This window comes from Orcinus orca, chromosome 10, assembly GCF_937001465.1.
Source record: "Orcinus orca chromosome 10, mOrcOrc1.1, whole genome shotgun sequence".
Classification (NCBI taxonomy): Eukaryota; Metazoa; Chordata; class Mammalia; order Artiodactyla; family Delphinidae; genus Orcinus; species Orcinus orca.
Genome location: NC_064568.1, coordinates 66680929 through 66698256, shown reverse-complemented (window position 1 = coordinate 66698256; position 17328 = coordinate 66680929). Strand labels below are relative to the sequence as shown.

At 58.1% G+C, this 17328-nt stretch overlaps 1 protein-coding gene across 1 annotated transcript; it reads left to right on the top strand.

The window, feature by feature from the left end:
- The first annotated feature begins 7568 nt into the window (after positions 1–7568).
- SPDEF (SAM pointed domain containing ETS transcription factor) lies at positions 7569–16063 on the top strand. Its single transcript, XM_033424205.1, has 5 exons — positions 7569–9474; positions 11590–11787; positions 13187–13234; positions 13347–13493; positions 15390–16063. The coding sequence occupies exons 1-5, from the start codon at positions 8949–8951 to the stop codon at positions 15566–15568; spliced, it is 1098 nt and encodes a 365-aa protein (XP_033280096.1). The 5' UTR covers positions 7569–8948; the 3' UTR covers positions 15569–16063.
- Positions 16064–17328: the final 1265 nt, after the last annotated feature.

Below are 17328 nucleotides of genomic sequence, written 5' to 3'. Positions count from 1 at the left end.
GTCTCTCTGGGGCCTCGTCACAAGTTGGCAGGGGTTTGCTGGAGCCTAGAGGCTCAGGGCCAGGGCCAGGCTCCAGGTTGCAGCAGGGGGTACAGTCCCAGAGCCCAGGGGCTGGGTGGGGCAGTGGTGGGCACAGGAGCCGGGGGATCTGGGAAGCTGGGGAGTAACCACCTGGGTGCTTGGGTCCCCAGGGAAGCATGGGGCCTGTGGACCGGAGTCTGGGCACGTGAGGAAAGCAATGGGTTGTTGGGGGAGACAGGGGTGCTTGAAGGTGCTCATTTCTAGATTTGCCAGATGCCTCCTGTGGGGAGAGAGGGAAGTGGCTGGTGAGGATGACAGGGTAGAAAGCTGAAGGGTCTGGATGGCTGGGGGCTCCCCCTAAGCTGGACAAGGTGTGTGCATGCGTGCATGCTTGTGCATGTTGGGGAGGGGGAAGCACCCTGAGCTAGTCCCGGGCCTCTCACCTCGCTGCCCTCTGGGCCCAGCCAGCAGCCCGCACCCAGGCCACAGGCGTCGAGTGGCCTGTCCCCTGTATGATGGTCATGGCCTTTCTGTTCCTTCTTGCTTAGGCCTGGGACTTGGCCTCATTTCCTACCCCCACCTCCCCAGTAAACAGCTTCACAGCAACCCCCAATAAAGCAACATCTCCCCACACCAGCTGCTCGGCTGAGCAACAAAGCAAACAGGCATCCGAGCTGCGCCAGTCCCAAGGGGGCAGGCAGGGATGGACAGGAGACCCCCCACCGACGGGGTGCCCAGGCCACAGCTCAGCCTGGCTGGCCAGTCCCACTCGACCCCTGCCCACCTAGGGGAGGGGTTGGAGCCAGGAACTCCCAGCTTGGAGCCTCCCCACCCCCAACTCAGGGAACTTCAGGGAGAGGGAGAATCCTCAGAGCCCCCAGGGAGGTTGGGGTGGTCTCTCGCGGGGTGGGGGACCACCCTCCCCTTTGAGAGCCTGACAGGCGCTATGAGGGTCCCAGAGCTGAAAACTCAGTCCCTGCCAGACTTGGTTATTGTATTACTGATTATAAAACACATTGGCAGATGCGATGTCATTTGGTTGTCACAAGGACCCTCTGAATTATAGAACTTCTCTTGTCAACCGAGCCTGAGAGAATAGGGTGGCACTCAGTAGATGCTCAGTCAATGCAGAATGTGTGATGCTGGCAGTAAGTAGAAGAACCAGGAGAACCCACTGTCTGCCACTGAGGTCACTGCAGTTAAAACATTAATAACCCTGAAACAACTAGAGCACAACTTTGTGCTAAACGACTTGCTGCAGCTTGAGTATAACCTGGGGACAAGGCCCTCTGGTGGAGGGCAAGAAGGGGTGGGTTAGGACCCACAGTGTGTGACCCTAGGCAAGTCGCTTTTCCTCCCTGCACTTGCAGCTCCTTGTCTGTGAAATGAGAGGGTTGGACAAGGTGGCCTCCTTTGTTAACGGAGGCTTCATGGAAGAGGCAACCTGGAGTGGGGTTTTGAAGGCTGTGTAGGAGCTGGTGGAGGCAGGCTGGCTGTCTGGATTTGCCAGCCTTACAAGACTTGTGTGCTTTCCCAGCCTTGTCTCCTAGGCTGAGGTCAGGGGAGGTAGGGGACTCTGGCTCTGGCTCCTCCTAGAGGCCAGGGAGGAGTGAGTGAGGCCAGCAGCTGCCCTGGTCTGGGCTAGAGAGCAGGCTGACCTCGGAGCAAGGTCCAGGCCTCTCCCACCACCGTTTTCAGCTCTCCCCCAGACTCCACCCTTTGGCCCTGCCCCTCCCTCCACCATCACCACCTGCCTCTTCCTTTATTCCGCTCACTCTTCACCTTATTACCTTTCTCACCCCTCTTCTCCAGCCCCATCCCCTCACCTGCTCCCAGGTGCCACCTTCATGCCTGCTCAGCCCATCATAATTCATAAAGAATTTCCATTTGCCCTCCCCCTCAATCACCACAACCCCTTTAAGACATGCTCTTGACAGACAATTCAATAGATGGGACAACTGAGTCTCTTGCCCCAGTGCCAGACCTAGAGAGCAGGGAGTCAGGGCTCCAAACAGTGCGGGACCCTCCCCCTGCCCCCACCCACACCACATTTCATGCCCCACCCTATGCCCCCAGCCAGGTGAGTGACCTGTCGGGTGGAACAACTCTTCCCAAAGCAAACTTTGCACAAGCCGAGTTGCCCTGGGCTCTTCCTGACATTTAATGCCAATCTCCTTCCCCTGCCTCGTTTGCATGTTCCCAGCCCAGGGGGTGCCCCCTGCCAGATTCTCCTCTCCCGCTTCTCAGGGGCCTCCGGACTAGGGGAAGGTGAGCCTCCTCTTCCCTCTGGATCACTCCTTCCAGGCCAGGGACTCTGGTGGGGGCCTAATGGACCAGAGCCCACCCCGGGCTGTAGAAAGGAGTAATGAGGTTTCTCTGGGCACCACCAGAATCGAAGGGGCCCTTCCTTTTCCCTCCAGCTCTGGGGTTGAGGAGAGTGGTCTGGGAGTGACAGTCTGGGTTAAGGTCCCAGCACCTGGGACTGGTGACAAGGGTGGGGCCCAGGTCTCTGCTCTTGGGGCAGCGAGTTGGTCTGAGGGTTGCTGAGATCCAGCTTTTCCTGCCTCTGACTTCCATTCCAAGTCAGGCTGATGGGCAAGACGGAGGTCAAGGGGTCATAGACTCCAGACAGTGTCTGGGCCAGAAAAGCTCTGGGAGATGACTTACCCAGTGGGAGAACAGAGGAGGAGACTGAGGCCCAGAGGGGACCAGGGGCTGCCCAGGGCCTTACATATGGTGGGAACAGGGCAGAATATGAATCCACATCTCCAGATGCTGAGGCCTCGAGTTCTTTCCAGACCACACACCCTTTGGAGCAAACTCAAATACAGGGGTGAGCTTGGGGCTGAGGTGGGTCCCTGTACCTCCAGGCTTCAGGCATCGGTGCCACCCAGACCCCCCCAGTGTGACTTTTGTGGGGCTGGGGTTTTCTAGGGCTGGGCCCGCAGGTAGCCTGAGCGAGGCGACAGGGGTGGTCAGCAGGGGTGATCCTAGAGGTCGGAAAATGCCAAGTCATCAGCACCATCTGGAAAGAGGGCACCTTGAGTTCCAATCCCTGCCTGGTCACCATGGACACGTGCCCTGAGGCAGCCACCACCCCCTGCCTGTCAGGTGGGAATAATCCTGGCTGCGCCACTGCCCCAGAAGACAGTGGGAGAGCCAAAGCAGTTTATTTAGTTGGACTTCACTTTGTCCCTGGAAGAGTTGGAGGCGATGTCAGTGGTGGGGTGTGTGTGGGGGGATTGGGGGTGTTGGATGCCCATGGTACCCACACCACGGGAGCAAATGGGAGACAGTGCTGGTACACACATGCCTTCGGGCTCCTGGCTGCCCCTGGGAACTGTGGGCAAAGCAGACCTGACCATAATTCCTTGATGTTCCCTGACTCGTTTGTTTCCTGTCCCCCATCCTCCTGCTACCTGGCCCTGTTCCCTAACTCCCTACTCCCAAGTCTCCCTGGGCCCGTAGGCTGGCTCCCCAAGTTAAATCTTCCCAAGTAGAACCTTTGCTCCTGCTAATTGGATCCAGCTAGTTTCTTTTCTTTTTTATTCCTTTTTTGCCCGTGCCGCGCAGCATATGGGATCTTAGTTCCCTGACCAGGGATCAAACCCGCGCCCTCAGCAATGAAAGCATGGAGTCCTAACCACTGGACCGCCAGGGAATTCCCTGGATCCAGCTAGTATGAAGAGCAGTTTCAAAGGACGAGGGAGCTGGGTTTTCATGGGAGGGCAGGAGTTGTCCAAGGAGCAGTGAGGGGGCTGGAGGGGGAGTAGCAGCGTGGGAAGGGAATGTCTAGAGGAGCAGGAAGGCTGAGGCCAGAGGCAGGGAGGGTTCAAGGAAGCTAGACAGGTGCAGGCAGGCCCAGGGCACTGGATTGGGCAGGCCCGGCTTCTCTCCAAGGTGCTGACCAGCTGACTGGGGGTTGGGGGACAGGCCCCTGTGGCCCCTGCCCACTCTGCATGGCTCCTGGCCAGGTCCTGATCGCACCCCCAAAGCCCCCTGATTCCAACCCATGAATGCAGGCCCAGAGGTTTGGAGGGAGGGAGGGAAGGGCTGACAACAGTGGGGAAACTGGAGGAGGTCTGTCCCCAGTTGGTGGAGTAGGCGGCTCTGGGCAGAGTGGCAGGCTCTGTCTCACCCTGGCCCCAGCCTCTCGCCCTCAGCGCTCTTCTCACGGGGCCTGCAGCTGGGGTGCTGGGCTCTGGGCAGACTAAGCTTGTGTCTCAGGATTGAGGTGGGGGCTCAGGCATATTTACCCTACCCACCACCCCCTTGGGGGTAAGATCTGAGCCTAGATTGAGCAGGACGTGAGAGACAGACTCCAACCCCATGACAGTCCAGGGCCTTAGTAAAGACTCTGGTAACTCCATTTCCCTGGGGCTGTGGTTTCAGGAGATATCTGAGCATCTTTTGCATGTCAGGATGGGAGTGAGAACCTGGAGGCCGGGGAGTTGCCTCCCAAGGGGCAGGAAACAGCTGCTGTAAGTCTCTAACTTTGGGTCCCTCTGCCTTCTCTCCTTGCTCTGCCTTCCTGGGAGAATGCGAGGCACTGAAAAGAAGTGGCCCAGGTGGCTAATCCCTCCGGCTGCTACCCTGCAAATCCGCCTCGTTTCTGGGCCTTGGCCTCCGCCAGCTGTTATCAAATTTCTTTGTCTGGAGTCAGAGCCAGTGCCTCTGAGGCAGGAGGGAGTCAGGACATGCTGAGCCTTAATCCAGACACGTGGCTTAATCCAGAAAAGACCAGCTCGAGGTTTGGAAGCTGGAGCCATCGCTCAGGAGACGGGCAGCCCCTCGGGGCCAGAGGCTGTCAGGAGGGACCTGGACCTGGCAAAGCCTGGGCTTGTCCCAGGACCCTAGGCCTATGGTGCAGTGGTCCTGGCTCTGCTGTGTGACTGTGGACACATCCCTGCCACTCTCTGAGCCTTATTTTCCCAGGGCACATGTGTCCCCATGGGTAGACAATCACCCATGAATGTAATCACAGCTAAATTGCACGGCACAGGTGAGGAGAGCTGGAGAGTCAGAGGAGAAAGCTGCTGGGGACGGCTCCCTGGGGGAGGAGGGTTTTGGACTAAACTGTGATGAGAAGGAAGGGGCATCTTGGTCAGGGGGACGACAAAACAAGAGAAAATAGCCATGTCATGCCCACAGCACAGGGGCCAAGGGAGAAGCACCGTTCTCATCAGAGCCTGGATATGTGGTCACCATGTTGATCTCTGGTTCTGGTCCAGACCCTGCCCTTAACCACGGAATACATCTGTTTCCCGCTCTGGCCTTCATTGTTCCCATCTATAGGGATCACGTAGTCTACGGTCCCTTCCAGCTCTGATTATCTGGCTCAGAGGTAGGCGCCAGCCACTGGGATCAGACAGGGCAGGCAGTGGGGAACCATGGGAGGTTCCAGAGCCCAGGGGTGCCTGATGAAAGGGTTTTGGAGGGAAATGAACTTGACAGTGCAGTGGAGTGAGCAGCTAGGAGGCGGGCATGAACTTTGGAGGACCAAGCTGCCTGATCAGGAGGTGGGCAGGACCCTGGGAAGATGGGACCGTCCAGAGCCTCAGAGGGAACGTGGTACAACGAGCAGAGCCTGCACATGGCCAGCTGTGGACCTCGGGCAAAAGCTGCACAACCTCTCTGAGCCTCACGGTCCCTGTCTATAAAACAGGGCTGTCGAGTCCCCTGTGGGTAGTAAAAGGGTAACGTGTACCAACGCTCTGGGCCCAGAAGTTGCTCTCCGTGTGTTCTCTTCCCTCCCAAGTCCAGTCCTAGAGCCTGGAGGAGGTGCCAGGGATGCAGGCTGGGCACACCAGCCCCTGGCTCCCTGATCAGTAAACCCAGGTCCCCCACGCTTGGCTGCCGGGGTCCGAGCCTTCTGCACCACCTCCCCACCTGCGGACAATCGGCTCTTGCCTCCTGCCGCATGGTTAATCATTAACTTTTTTTTCACTAGGTAGGTGTTGGAGCTGGGACCAAGCCTTGGTTGAGAGCAGGTTCCTTGGCGTTTAGGAGCAAGGTGACGGGGAGCTGGAATGTGGGGTGTGGAGGAGGAGGTGGGAGTTCTCTGCTGGTGAAGGAGCCCCGGGCCAGGAGCCGGAAGTCGTTTAGTTCTCTGCACCATAACTTCCCCACCACAGCGTAGGAATGAGCCTAAGGCCTGAACTGCCGCTCTCCCCGGAGGGAACGGAGGCGAGGGCTTCAAAGCTCACTTGACAAATGTGTCAGGGATGTGTCATCACATCCCCACCTGGCAAATGCTGCCACCTGTCCTGCCCTTTCATCCTCACTGACCCCTCACACCACTGTGCCCCGAAACACAGCAGCTGCCTCCCATCCTACCTGTGGCCAAGGCCAAGCAAACAGGAGGGCCACGAGGGAAGCAAGTTCCCCTGCTTCTTAGGAAAGGTTCCGTCTCCCTGGCACCCGGCCCAAGGTGTTGGCAGGGACTGTCCTAACGTGGCAGGCCGGGGAGTTCTGGGGACGTGGATGGGGCGGGAAGCAGGAAGGGGGTGATGAGGGAAGGGTGGGGTTGAGAGGGGCTCTCCGGGGGGGGCGCCACCCAGGGGGTAGGGTGTGGACACAGGCTGGGGCGGGGACCCAGGGATAGAGCGGGCTGTTGGCTCTGCTTGGGTAAATAATGTGGACCCACAGCACACACGTGTGTTTGCACAGAAGGGCTTGAAATGATTCCAGGCCTGCCCTCTGTCCCCCGCAAGCCCAGCTCCCCGATCCCTGCCCACCCCACCCCACCCTGACCTCTCCTTCCTTGTCACTTAAAGGAGCCCTTGAAAGGGAGATGCAAAATGAAAGTGAACAAACACTCTTCTCTCTTTCTTGCGTTCTCTCCGCCACGGAAAAGCAGGGCCGCTGTGTACAGTTGGGAAGGTTGGGCACTGCACAAGATGGGGGACAAGGGTGAGCTGAAGTTCCACTTGGGCTCCATTCACCAAGCCACGCCACCCAGAGAGAAAAGGGCATCATTTTCTGAGTTGTACGCAGTTGCACTAGCTGCAGCCCTAGAGAAGCCAGAGCCTTCCAAACGGGGTTCTCTCTCTGCCTCACTTGCACGTTGAGGCTGAGCAAGTCAGTGTCACGAGGTGACTGGAGAAGGGCCAGGGAGCCCCCACCCCATCGTCCTGGTGCAGCGCAGCAAATCCCACCGTTAGAGAGTCTACCACTCCTTCCAGTAAAGCCTACTCCTCTTACTGGCCAGATGCCTTCAAAGCAGCAATTTGCAAACTTGAACACTCATCAGAATCACCCAACAGACCTGTAGAAACGCATTGCTAGGAATTCCCTGGCGGTACAGTGGTTAGGACTCTGTGCTCCCATGGCAGGGGGCCCAGGTTCAATGATCAGGGAACGAAGTTCCCACAAGCAGTGCGGCGCAGCCAAAAAAAAAAGAAAAAAAAAGAAAGAAATGCATTGCTGGAAAAAAAAAAAAAAAAGAAACGCATTGCTGGGCCTCCCCCGCCCTACTTTCCCCACCCCCACCCCCCCCACCCCCGAGCTTCTGATTCAGTTGCTCTGATGAGGGCCTAAGAATTCAAGTTCCTCAAAAGTTCCCAGGTGGTGCTGATGCGGCTGGTCCCGGCACCACAGTTTGAGAACACTGTTTAAAATGTAAATACCCCCAAGAAAGGACACACATTAACTTGCCCTTAACAGGTTTACCTGCTCCTTTCCTCCTTTCGGAATGATCCCCTGTGTTATGGGGAACATACGTTGTTGGTAATCTTCCACCTCTGTCCTGATTTATTCTTGAGTTTTGAGCCCACAAATCATGGTAATATCCCAGGGACCCCAGTTCTTTGGTGTATGTACATCTCGCAAGTTCCCTGCCTCACCCAAACCACGGACTCCAATATGGGGCTCAGAGAAAAGGGTCCAGGGGAAGCAGAGCCTGGGGACCCATGGGGAGGGACACTGTAGTTCCTCGTGTTGAGGCCAAATGGTGCCCCTTGGGAGGCATTGGGGCGGCAGGTAGGAGAGGAGTGGGGTCTGACTTGCTGAGGGACTCATTTGTTCCCCAGGGCCTGGGCCTTCTGACCAGCCCCTGCAGCTGTGGGGAAAGTGGGCCTGTAGGTCTGCACCTGGCACCTCCCACCTTGGGAGCTGCGAGTTCTTCTGGGCGTGAGGGGAGAGAAGAGGGCCTGGGAGCTGGGAGGGGCTGGGGAAGCACCTTTCAGGAAAGGACAAGGAGGGTGGGTACCAGGAACCCAGCCCTGAGTAGGGGCGGGGCCAAGCACACCTGTACGTTGTTGTTCAGTGACCACCTCAGCAGCGTTAGGCCGGGAATTTATTCGCACCCGCCAAGTGGCCCTGTGGGAGAGGAAGGGGACCCGCCTCCCCAACCTGGGAGGAGATTCTACCCTGCCACACCCCTCACTTGCTCCTTTCATTCTTCACCCGGCTGGTGGAGATGATGGTGACCTTCTCCCTTCCCTACCCCCTCCAAGGGCAGAGTAAAAGAAAACAAGCTTTGCCACAGCAGAAAAGATTAGGTTAGCTCTTAGAAGGAGCTTCCTCGACAGGACAGGGGACTGGGATCTGGGTGGGGGCCGGCCCAGGGACAGAGGGCTGGATATTAAAGACTTCTTGTCCGGGCCTCAGTTTGCTCATCTGCCAAATGGGACTAATTGTGCCTTCCATTGTGAGGACTGAAAGAGGTCAAGAACCTCAGAAGATTGTTTTAAACAGGCTACACGTGTAAAGATTTGCTGCTTGCAGCCAACCTGGCTTCCCTGGGGAGTAAGGGAGCTGTCTGTTTACCGTCCTGCCCCCACTCCCACCCCACTGGCTTTCCAGCCACAAGACCTGTCTGCCCAGCCCTGTCCTAGCTGCCCAGTGACCCGGAAGCCCCAACTCTCTCCCAGGCCCAGCCACTGCCCGCTGGGCTCCTCATCTCTGTAACCAGCTTAGCAGCCCCCATGGGGATGGGGAAGCAGCCAGGACCTGACTCTCCTTCCTTTTTTATTTCTGTAGACGCAGCCCCCAGCCCGAGCAGCAGCGGCATGGGCAGCGCCAGCCCGGGCCTGAGTGGCGTCCCCCCAAGCCGCCTCCTGCTGCCCCCTGACACTGTGCTACGGACTGGCCTGGAGAAGGTGGCAGTGGGAGCAGGGGCAATGGGGCCCGAGAGACGGGACTGGAGCCCCAGCCCACCTGCCACACCTGAGCAGGGCCTGTCCACCTTCTACCTCTCCTACTTCGACATGCTGTTCTCCGAGGACAGCAGCTGGGTGGCCAAGGGCCCCGGGGCCAGCACTCGGGAGGAGCCGTCCGACGAGCCCGAGCAGTGCCCCGTCATCGACAGCCAAGCCCCGGGGGGCAGCCTGGACCTGGCGCCGGGTGGGCTGACCCTGGAGGAGCATTCACTGGAGCAGGTGCAGTCCATGGTGGTGGGCGAGGTGCTCAAGGACATCGAGACGGCCTGCAAGCTGCTCAACATCACAGCAGGTGAGCCCCTCCTCACGCCCCCCTCCGCCAGGGGGACACAGGCCAGCGGAGGTCACAGGGAGGTGTGGGGGCACCGCCTGGTGCACTGTGGTCACCCCCAGAGATGCTGGTGCTTCTACACGTACACTCAGCCCCTAACACACAGCAGCTGCGAGCCTGGGATCCGAGGTTCCCACTCTCTCTGTGCCCCAGCTGCACCAGCCCAGTGTCCCCACTTGGTAGGTGCCGGGTGAAGCAAATACGAGCTCTACACCATCTGGCCCACCTCCTCCTCTCACACTTAAATCCACTCTCCCCTTATTCACTCTGCTCCAGCCACTCCTGCCTCTTTGCTCTTACCGCAACACACACACCTCAGGACCTTTGCACTTGCTGGTCCCTCAACCCAGAGCACTCTTCCCCTACATACCTACCTGGCTCACCCCTCACCTCCTTCAGGTCTTGATTCAAATGGCACCATCTCGATGAGGCCTTTCCTGACCCCTCTATTGAAATTGCTGCCCATACCCCCACGTCTTATTCCTCCAACCTGCTTTATTTCTCTCATGTTTCCTACCGTCTGATATGCTGCATATTTATCTTGTTTACTGTTTCCCCTACTGGAATGTACATGCCCCAAGGGCAGGGATTTTCATTTGTTTTGTTCACTGCTACATCCCCAGTTCCTAGGATGTTACCTTGTACATAATAGATGCTCAATAAACAATAACTTAATATACCAGGCCCTGTTCTAGCACTGGGGAATTCAGCGTGAACATAGCACAAAGGCTCCTTCGTTCATGAAGCTAATTTTACAGTGACAAAACAGGTCATAAATAAATAGGATAATGTATCACTGGTCCAGTGGGGATGAGGGCTCTGATGAGGGGGGCACATCAGGCCCCCTCACACGTGTCTGCGAGGGCCTGGAAGGTGTGGTTACGGAGCTTATGCTACTGGTTGAGGGGCTGCTGGGTCTCCAGTCCCCTGTCCCTCCATCATCTCTCCAGCTTTGGGCAAGCCTGACCCATCTCCTTGGCCTTTGGGCCCTGGCATCTGAGGCTCGCACACAGGAAGGGTCTTCAGGCATCGCTTAGGCCTGGCTCCTCCTCCTCAGTCACCCAGGCCCAGCCCCTGCCACCTAGTAGTCCCAGCTGAGGTCCCGCCTTGAGGCAGCTCCTGCCCAGGCCCCATCCTCCAGTGGCCCAATGCCAGCCCTCAACCCGGGAGCTTTTCCCACGGTGCCTCCGCTCCCACACCGAGTTGGGGAGGGCCCTGCCCGCTAAACAATAGGGACAGAAACAAATTGCTTTGACCCTGAGGAAGAAAATGGGTTTATTAAGTGAGGGCAGGCCAGTCTGCAGGTCACCCAGCTTAGACCACAGCGTTCACTTGGAGGCCCCATTGTGTCTGTGCCTGCAGCTTGGCCACCACCCACGTGCCCTGCTGGGCTCACCCCAGGGCAGCTCCCCAGGGAGACTTATAGGACCAAGCCAGCCACTCGCCTCCGGGCCTTGGCCCCATGGCCACCCTGTACCCTGCCACCGCTCCCCCACATTTGGTGCGCGTGCACTGAGCAGCTCTCCAGCACCCAGCCCTTTGTTAGGTGTTGGACGAGGGAATGGAACTCTCTCTGTGCCTCAGTTTCCTCATCTGTAAAATACAGTGCGGGTAGAGAGGGGTTTGTAGAGCTAATTCTTGGTTGGGTTTTTCTCTGGTTCTTTGAAGGGTTTGGGGAAGGCAAGAGGCATCTGGGAAAGAAAGAAGCTTGGGTGTTTCTGGTTTAATGTCACTGTCCCCTCCAGGGCTGTGGCTCCCCAAAAGGCCCTTTGGAGGGGCTGGAGGGGTCTGGGAGGACCTGAGGTCCAGGTGAGATGGGGGTGCAGAGGCCCCAGGCTGCCCTGCCCTGAGCCATGTTTGCTTCAAGGGCCCTGGTTCCTTCCTGCCACTGCCCCCTTCTTCGGTACCCCCTCCACGGAGCCCCTCAAGGCCCCATGTGGCCTGGCCTGGCCCCATCTCAGGAGTGCATGGTCCCAGGCCACCAGTTCCCATGGAGGCCCCATCAGAGCAGAGGGGCCACCTTGGGGGTGGTGCCCTCAAGCAGCCTCCAGGGCTGAAGGAGTGTCTCTTGCCCAGACCCCGTGGACTGGAGCCCTGGCAACGTGCAGAAGTGGCTCCTGTGGACAGAGCACCAGTACCGGCTGCCCTCCGTGGGCAAGGCCTTCCAGGAGCTGGGGGGTAAGGAGCTGTGTGCCATGTCGGAGGAGCAGTTCCGCCAGCGCTCGCCCCTGGGCGGGGACGTGCTGCACGCCCACCTGGACATCTGGAAATCAGGTGGGACAGGCGTGGGTAGAATGCCCCACCCCCTGCCCCCCACTGCGGGCTCCAAGCCAGGGACACCAAGGGGAACAGTTAGGTCAGCATGCCTGTCCGGAGGCTACACTCCACTGGGTAGGCAGCCCCTTGTCCCAATCTGGGCTCTGTTCTGAATCCCAACCCCAATGACAGCTGCCTCCCCGGGTCCTGGGTGAACTCTCCAGCCCCGACCCACTGCCTACCCTGGTCAAGGCCACAGAACTTAGGACAGAGCACATGGGAAGTTAAAAATAGAAGTTAGACTGTGAGGACACAGGACATCAGATACTCTAAGTCCTTCTTCTTTGTCCTTTTTAAAATTTTGTGTTTGTTTTGTGTTGTTTTCATTAAAGAAGAAACGAGGTAATAAATGTGCAGGATTTTTTAAAAGACCATCGTGAACAACAGTATACCATGAAGAATAATCCTCCCTCCCACCTACCCCGGCCCTCCAATCCCCCTCCCTAGAGGCAACCACTGTTGCCAGTTTTGTGAGTACCTTGCCAAGGAAAGTCTATGCATATACAAGCAAGAGTAAGTGTGACGTCTACCCCTTTCTAACATGAACAGTACGAGTATCACGCTGTTCTGTACTGAGCAGCGTATCCTGGATCTTGTTTCCCATCACTGTCTATACAGCTGCCCCAGTTTTGATGGCTGCATGCCAACCCCTTAATGTTTACTTGGTCTCAATCTTATCGGGCGCCCAGTGTGCCCTGCACAGAGCCGTGCACTTCAGAGGGGTCAGTCCTCGCTCCACGAGTCAAGGCCCCTGCCCCTCAGGGCCCAGGGTGAATAAGAGGACAGGTCCCACTCTCATGGCTCAGAAACCAGTGTCCTGCCCCAGCCCAGGCCCCTTGCCGGGGTCTGGCAAGAGCAGTGGACAGTGCCAGGCTATAAGCCGGGTGGTGGTGTGGACAGAAGCTGGCGGCCTCCGCGTCCCACTGCTTGTCTGGGGAGGGGGTCAGGTGGAGAGCAGGAGGGGGTGGTGGTGCTCGGGGAGCTTGGCAGCTGGAGGGCAGGGAGTGTTTTTATTATGCTGGGCACCGTGCAGGTTTCACCACCCTGCATCCTTGCAAGACCTGTGAGGGGGTGTCCCAGCCCCATTTCACAGGTGACAGAAGGGAGGCAAAGCAAGGCTTGACTTCCAGTCCTCTCTGAACAAGGGGCTGCCTGCAGGGCCTCTAAGGCCCCTCCCAGCTCCGAAATCCTGCATTTTCTTCCCGGAGGAGGCTTTGTAAACAGCTGGTCTTCACAGGCTGGCAGGAGGGAGGGAGCCACGGGGGGGCTTCTCTGGCCCCACAGTTCCACCCAAATGCCCTCCTCCTCCCTTGGGGGGGGTCCCTCTGGTCCCCAACTTCCTCTCCTTGTCCCGCAGCGGCCTGGATGAAAGAGAGGACGTCCCTGGGGGCGATTCACTACTGTGGTGAGTCAGGCAGGGCAGGGAGGCGGCCGGGGCTCTGGGGTCTGGGGGTAGGCTGGGGCAGCCATCGAAGAAGGGGGCTCCCCACTCACCGCCACCCTCCCTGGCTGCCCAGCGTCGACCAGCGAAGAGAGCTGGACGGACAGCGAGGTGGACTCATCCTGTTCCGGGCAGCCCATCCACCTGTGGCAGTTTCTCAAGGAACTGCTGCTGAAGCCACACAGCTATGGCCGCTTCATCCGGTGGCTCAACAAGGAGAAGGGTGAGCAGTGCCAGGGGCAGGAGGGGAGGGGGCTGCTGGGAGCCTGTGGTCCTGCCAGGCGCTGGGCAGGGCAGAGGGCTGGAGCTGCCCCCACCTTTGCCCTGAATGCCACACACGCACTCTTACTGGACCGGCCCAGGGTCTGTGTGCCGTCTGTGTCCACGCGTGTTCCCCGGCTGGGCTCTGCCTGTTGAGGGTCCCCAGGGACACACAGTGCCTGGGACATAGCAGGGCCTTAAAACTCTGCTGAGAACCGGACACGGTCTTTACCGTCAAAACATCAGCGCTTGACGGAGGAGACTGATGGTATCCAATGAAAAATACAGTGCGGGCAACAGAGGTAATATTAGATTTTCAAGTAGCCACAATTAAACTTTTTTTTAAACAGGTGAATTTAATTTTAATAATACATCTGTTTAATCCAATGTTATAAATTCGTATAATTTCAACATATAATCGATATAAAAATTATTAATAAGATATTTCCTAAGTCTTTGAAATCTGGTATACGTTTTATGCTTACAGCACACCTTACTTCAGACCAGCCACATTTCAAGGGCTAAGAGCCACATGTGGCTAGTGGGGACCACATTGGACAGCAACAAGGCTGGATGGCGTGCGGGTGTGTGTTTTAGAAAAGGCTCGGAGCCAAGAAACCTGGATTCTAGGCCCCCTCCTGCCATTAGTAGCCGTGGGCGCCTGGACCCCAGTCTTCATGTTTGTGAAATGGACTAGATTCGTTCATCCAGCAAACCGTCCCTGAGCACCTCCTCTGGTTCCATACTTGCTCAGCCGACATTTATGGAGGGTTACAGTGTCCTGAGGGTGTGGGGAGAATTCAGCGGTACCCCATCCTCCAGGGACCTACAGTCTTGTAGGAGAACCAGCAGTGAAATGAGCTGGTGTGCAGAATGTGTTGGGCTGTGATGGGGTCAGCTGTGCCTGGGTCCAGGAGGGCTTCACAGAGGAGCGACTTTGGGGCTGAGTGTGGAGCATGGGAAGGGGTTAGGAGGGGTGGAAAAGTTCCTGCACAAGGTGTGGTGATCCCGTGTGTATATTTGAGACTGAGAGTGAGCCGGTACTCCAGGGAGACTGTCCCATGAGGGCAGGGAGATCAGGGAGGGTGGGGTGGTCTGGGGAGCCTGCCTGGAGAGGGTGTGCTGACCTGTGCTTTGCCAGGTGGTTTAGAATGAGAACTGGGGGTATTAATGAGTAATAGTTCATCCTAAGGGGTACTTCCTTCAGGCTCTGCTCTAAGCGCTTTCCGTACCCACTCAACAACATGACGATCACTACAACCCCCTCTTACTGACAGGAAAACGGGGTCTCGGACAACTTCTAAAGGTAGAAAATGGCAGAGCCAGGATTCCAACCCAGGTCAGCCTGGCTCCAGATCCACTCTTTCCAGCATCTCCTACCAATTAATCCTGCCAGAAAGGGCTGTGTGGGCTTGAAGTGTCTGAGAATCGCAAAGCGGTCTTTCAGGCTCGGGAACTGCACGGGTGACCTTGCCAAATGAGCCGTGTCCGCAGCCCGGAGCCCCGCAGGGCTTCTGCGTAGGGTGTGCACACCCCACGCTTAGGAGCAGAGGCTGGCAAGGATCAGGCCCTCAGGGCCCCAAGTCGCCAACCAATGTACGCAGGTTCACCCTGCACCAGGAGTTCTGTGAGTCCGTGGTAGGATTTACCACTTCCTGGGCCCTGTGGAACACCCTTCCCACATGTTCCTCTAACCCTCACAACCATGGGAGAAGGTATCGTGGCCCAGCGCCTGGCCCTACCCCGGGCGACTCTAGCCCTCCTGGCTGCGAGAGACTGACCTGCTGGTCTTGGTCTTTCTCCTTCCTGCCACCCCGCCTGCACTGCTGGCTCTCTCTGGGCCCTCCTGCTGCCCCAGGCATCTTCAAAATCGAGGACTCCGCGCAGGTGGCCCGGCTGTGGGGCATCCGCAAGAACCGCCCCGCCATGAACTACGACAAGCTGAGCCGCTCCATCCGCCAGTATTACAAGAAGGGCATCATCCGCAAGCCGGACATCTCCCAGCGCCTGGTCTACCAGTTCGTGCACCCCATCTGAGTGCTGCGGCCAGGCCCTGGGCCCGAACCTTGCCCTCGCCAGACCTCCCTCCTGCCTGCCCTGCCTCAGCCAGACCCTGAGCTGGGGGACAGGGCAGTCTGCTGGCATCCGGAGTTCAAGGTCAGGGAGGGGATGGCCCCTCGCTCCACGGGTGTCAGTGAGCTCTCTGGGGCCCAAGGGACCCCGGCGTGGGCGTGCTTTCTCTTTGGGCCTGACTGCTCCTGCGCCCAATCCACTGGAGGACGGCGGAAGCCAGGGCTGTTCTCAGTGTTCATGGCACCCCAAGGAAGGCCCTCCCTCCACCCAGCCTCTGACCCCAGAAGTTCCAGAGCAGAGCCGACAGAACGGCAGTGACTTGGCCAAGGCCACTCACAGTCCAGTGCCCTCTGCCACCCATTCTGTACCGTGCCTGGCATGGTGCGGGGACATCTACACCCCCAAGTTGGGAAGCCAGGGGTGCCCTGGGGATGGATAATAAAGATACTAGAGAATTGACGTGGCCCCAGTGTCCTACGTACGGTGAGGGAGTGGCACAGCCTGGAGGCCATCAATGCTCAAAAGGCTGTGGTCACAGGGGCCTGGGGTGGTCAAGGGAGGCTTCCTGGGGGAGGTGGCATTGAGCTGAGCCTAAAAGGAAAGGGGCAGTTGATTGGTAGAAGCAGTGGGAGAGAGGCAGTGAGTCCTCAAGGCCAACGAGGGGCTGGACTGGCCCTCATCTCCCCTGACCTGGTGTCAGCTGGAAGGAGGGCGTGGGCTGGGGCTGAAAAGGGTCTACGGCAGGACTGGAGAGATGGTGGCGTCCTTCCCATCCTCCTGCTCTGCTTTAGATCAGGACTTTCCCCTGGGGTGGGCCGAGGGCTGCCCCTCTTGTGAGGGGGTCCACAGCCCTTGCCTCTGCTTGGCCAACTGCAGGGGCCTCTGGGCTGGGCAGCAGGGCTGTGGGAGAGGATGGAGCCTTCAGTCTTCCTCATGGGACACTGGCTCTGCAGCAAACAAGAGTGGAAGAGAGGCTGGCTTGCTGGCAATTCCTCTCTTGAGAGAAGCCACAGACCTCCTCAGGGGCCCGGAAGCTGTGAGCCCTGCAAGCTAGGTGTGAGCGGCCAGGGCTCCTGATGGGAAAAAGCGGTGGGTCTGAGAGTTCATCTGTGTGCTGAGGGAGATGGAACCCACCGCCTTCTTTCCTGGGCAAAGCAACTCGGCTTCCTCATGCTCCCCTCACGTTTGTTCATCCAGCTCAGCTGACCCGAGGGCCGACTAGGCAGCCAGGTGCTTCCACTGCTTTTTGTCATTAACCTTCCCAACAAAACTGTGAGGTAAGGGTCACCCCCCCGACACACGCTACTTTGCAGCTGATGAAACTGAGGCTCAGAGCAGTTAAGTGCTCGCTCACAGTCACACAGCCCATCAGCGGCAGAACCAAGAACTGAACCCACAAGGACAGGGCTCTCCCTGTCCCTCCATGCCTCCTGCTCTGTCAGCGCCCTTAGCCTCTGTAACGCTTAGCTTCTGATGACAGGCTTCCAGGAGACAGCCCAGCGCCACCCAGACCACTGAGGGTTAAATGCTGCCCTGTACTGCACCTTCTGCCCTCAGCAATTTTATTGTCTCCAGAAGAAAGTTTACTCCTGGCAGTGAGCAAACAGCACCTTGGCATCTGTCAGCTGGGATTGCACTGGGAGGAGGAGGAGGCCCTGCCCCAGGCCAGTGCCTCGCTGGGCCCCTGCTGTCTGCCCACCCCCGGGGAGGGGGCAGACTGGGCC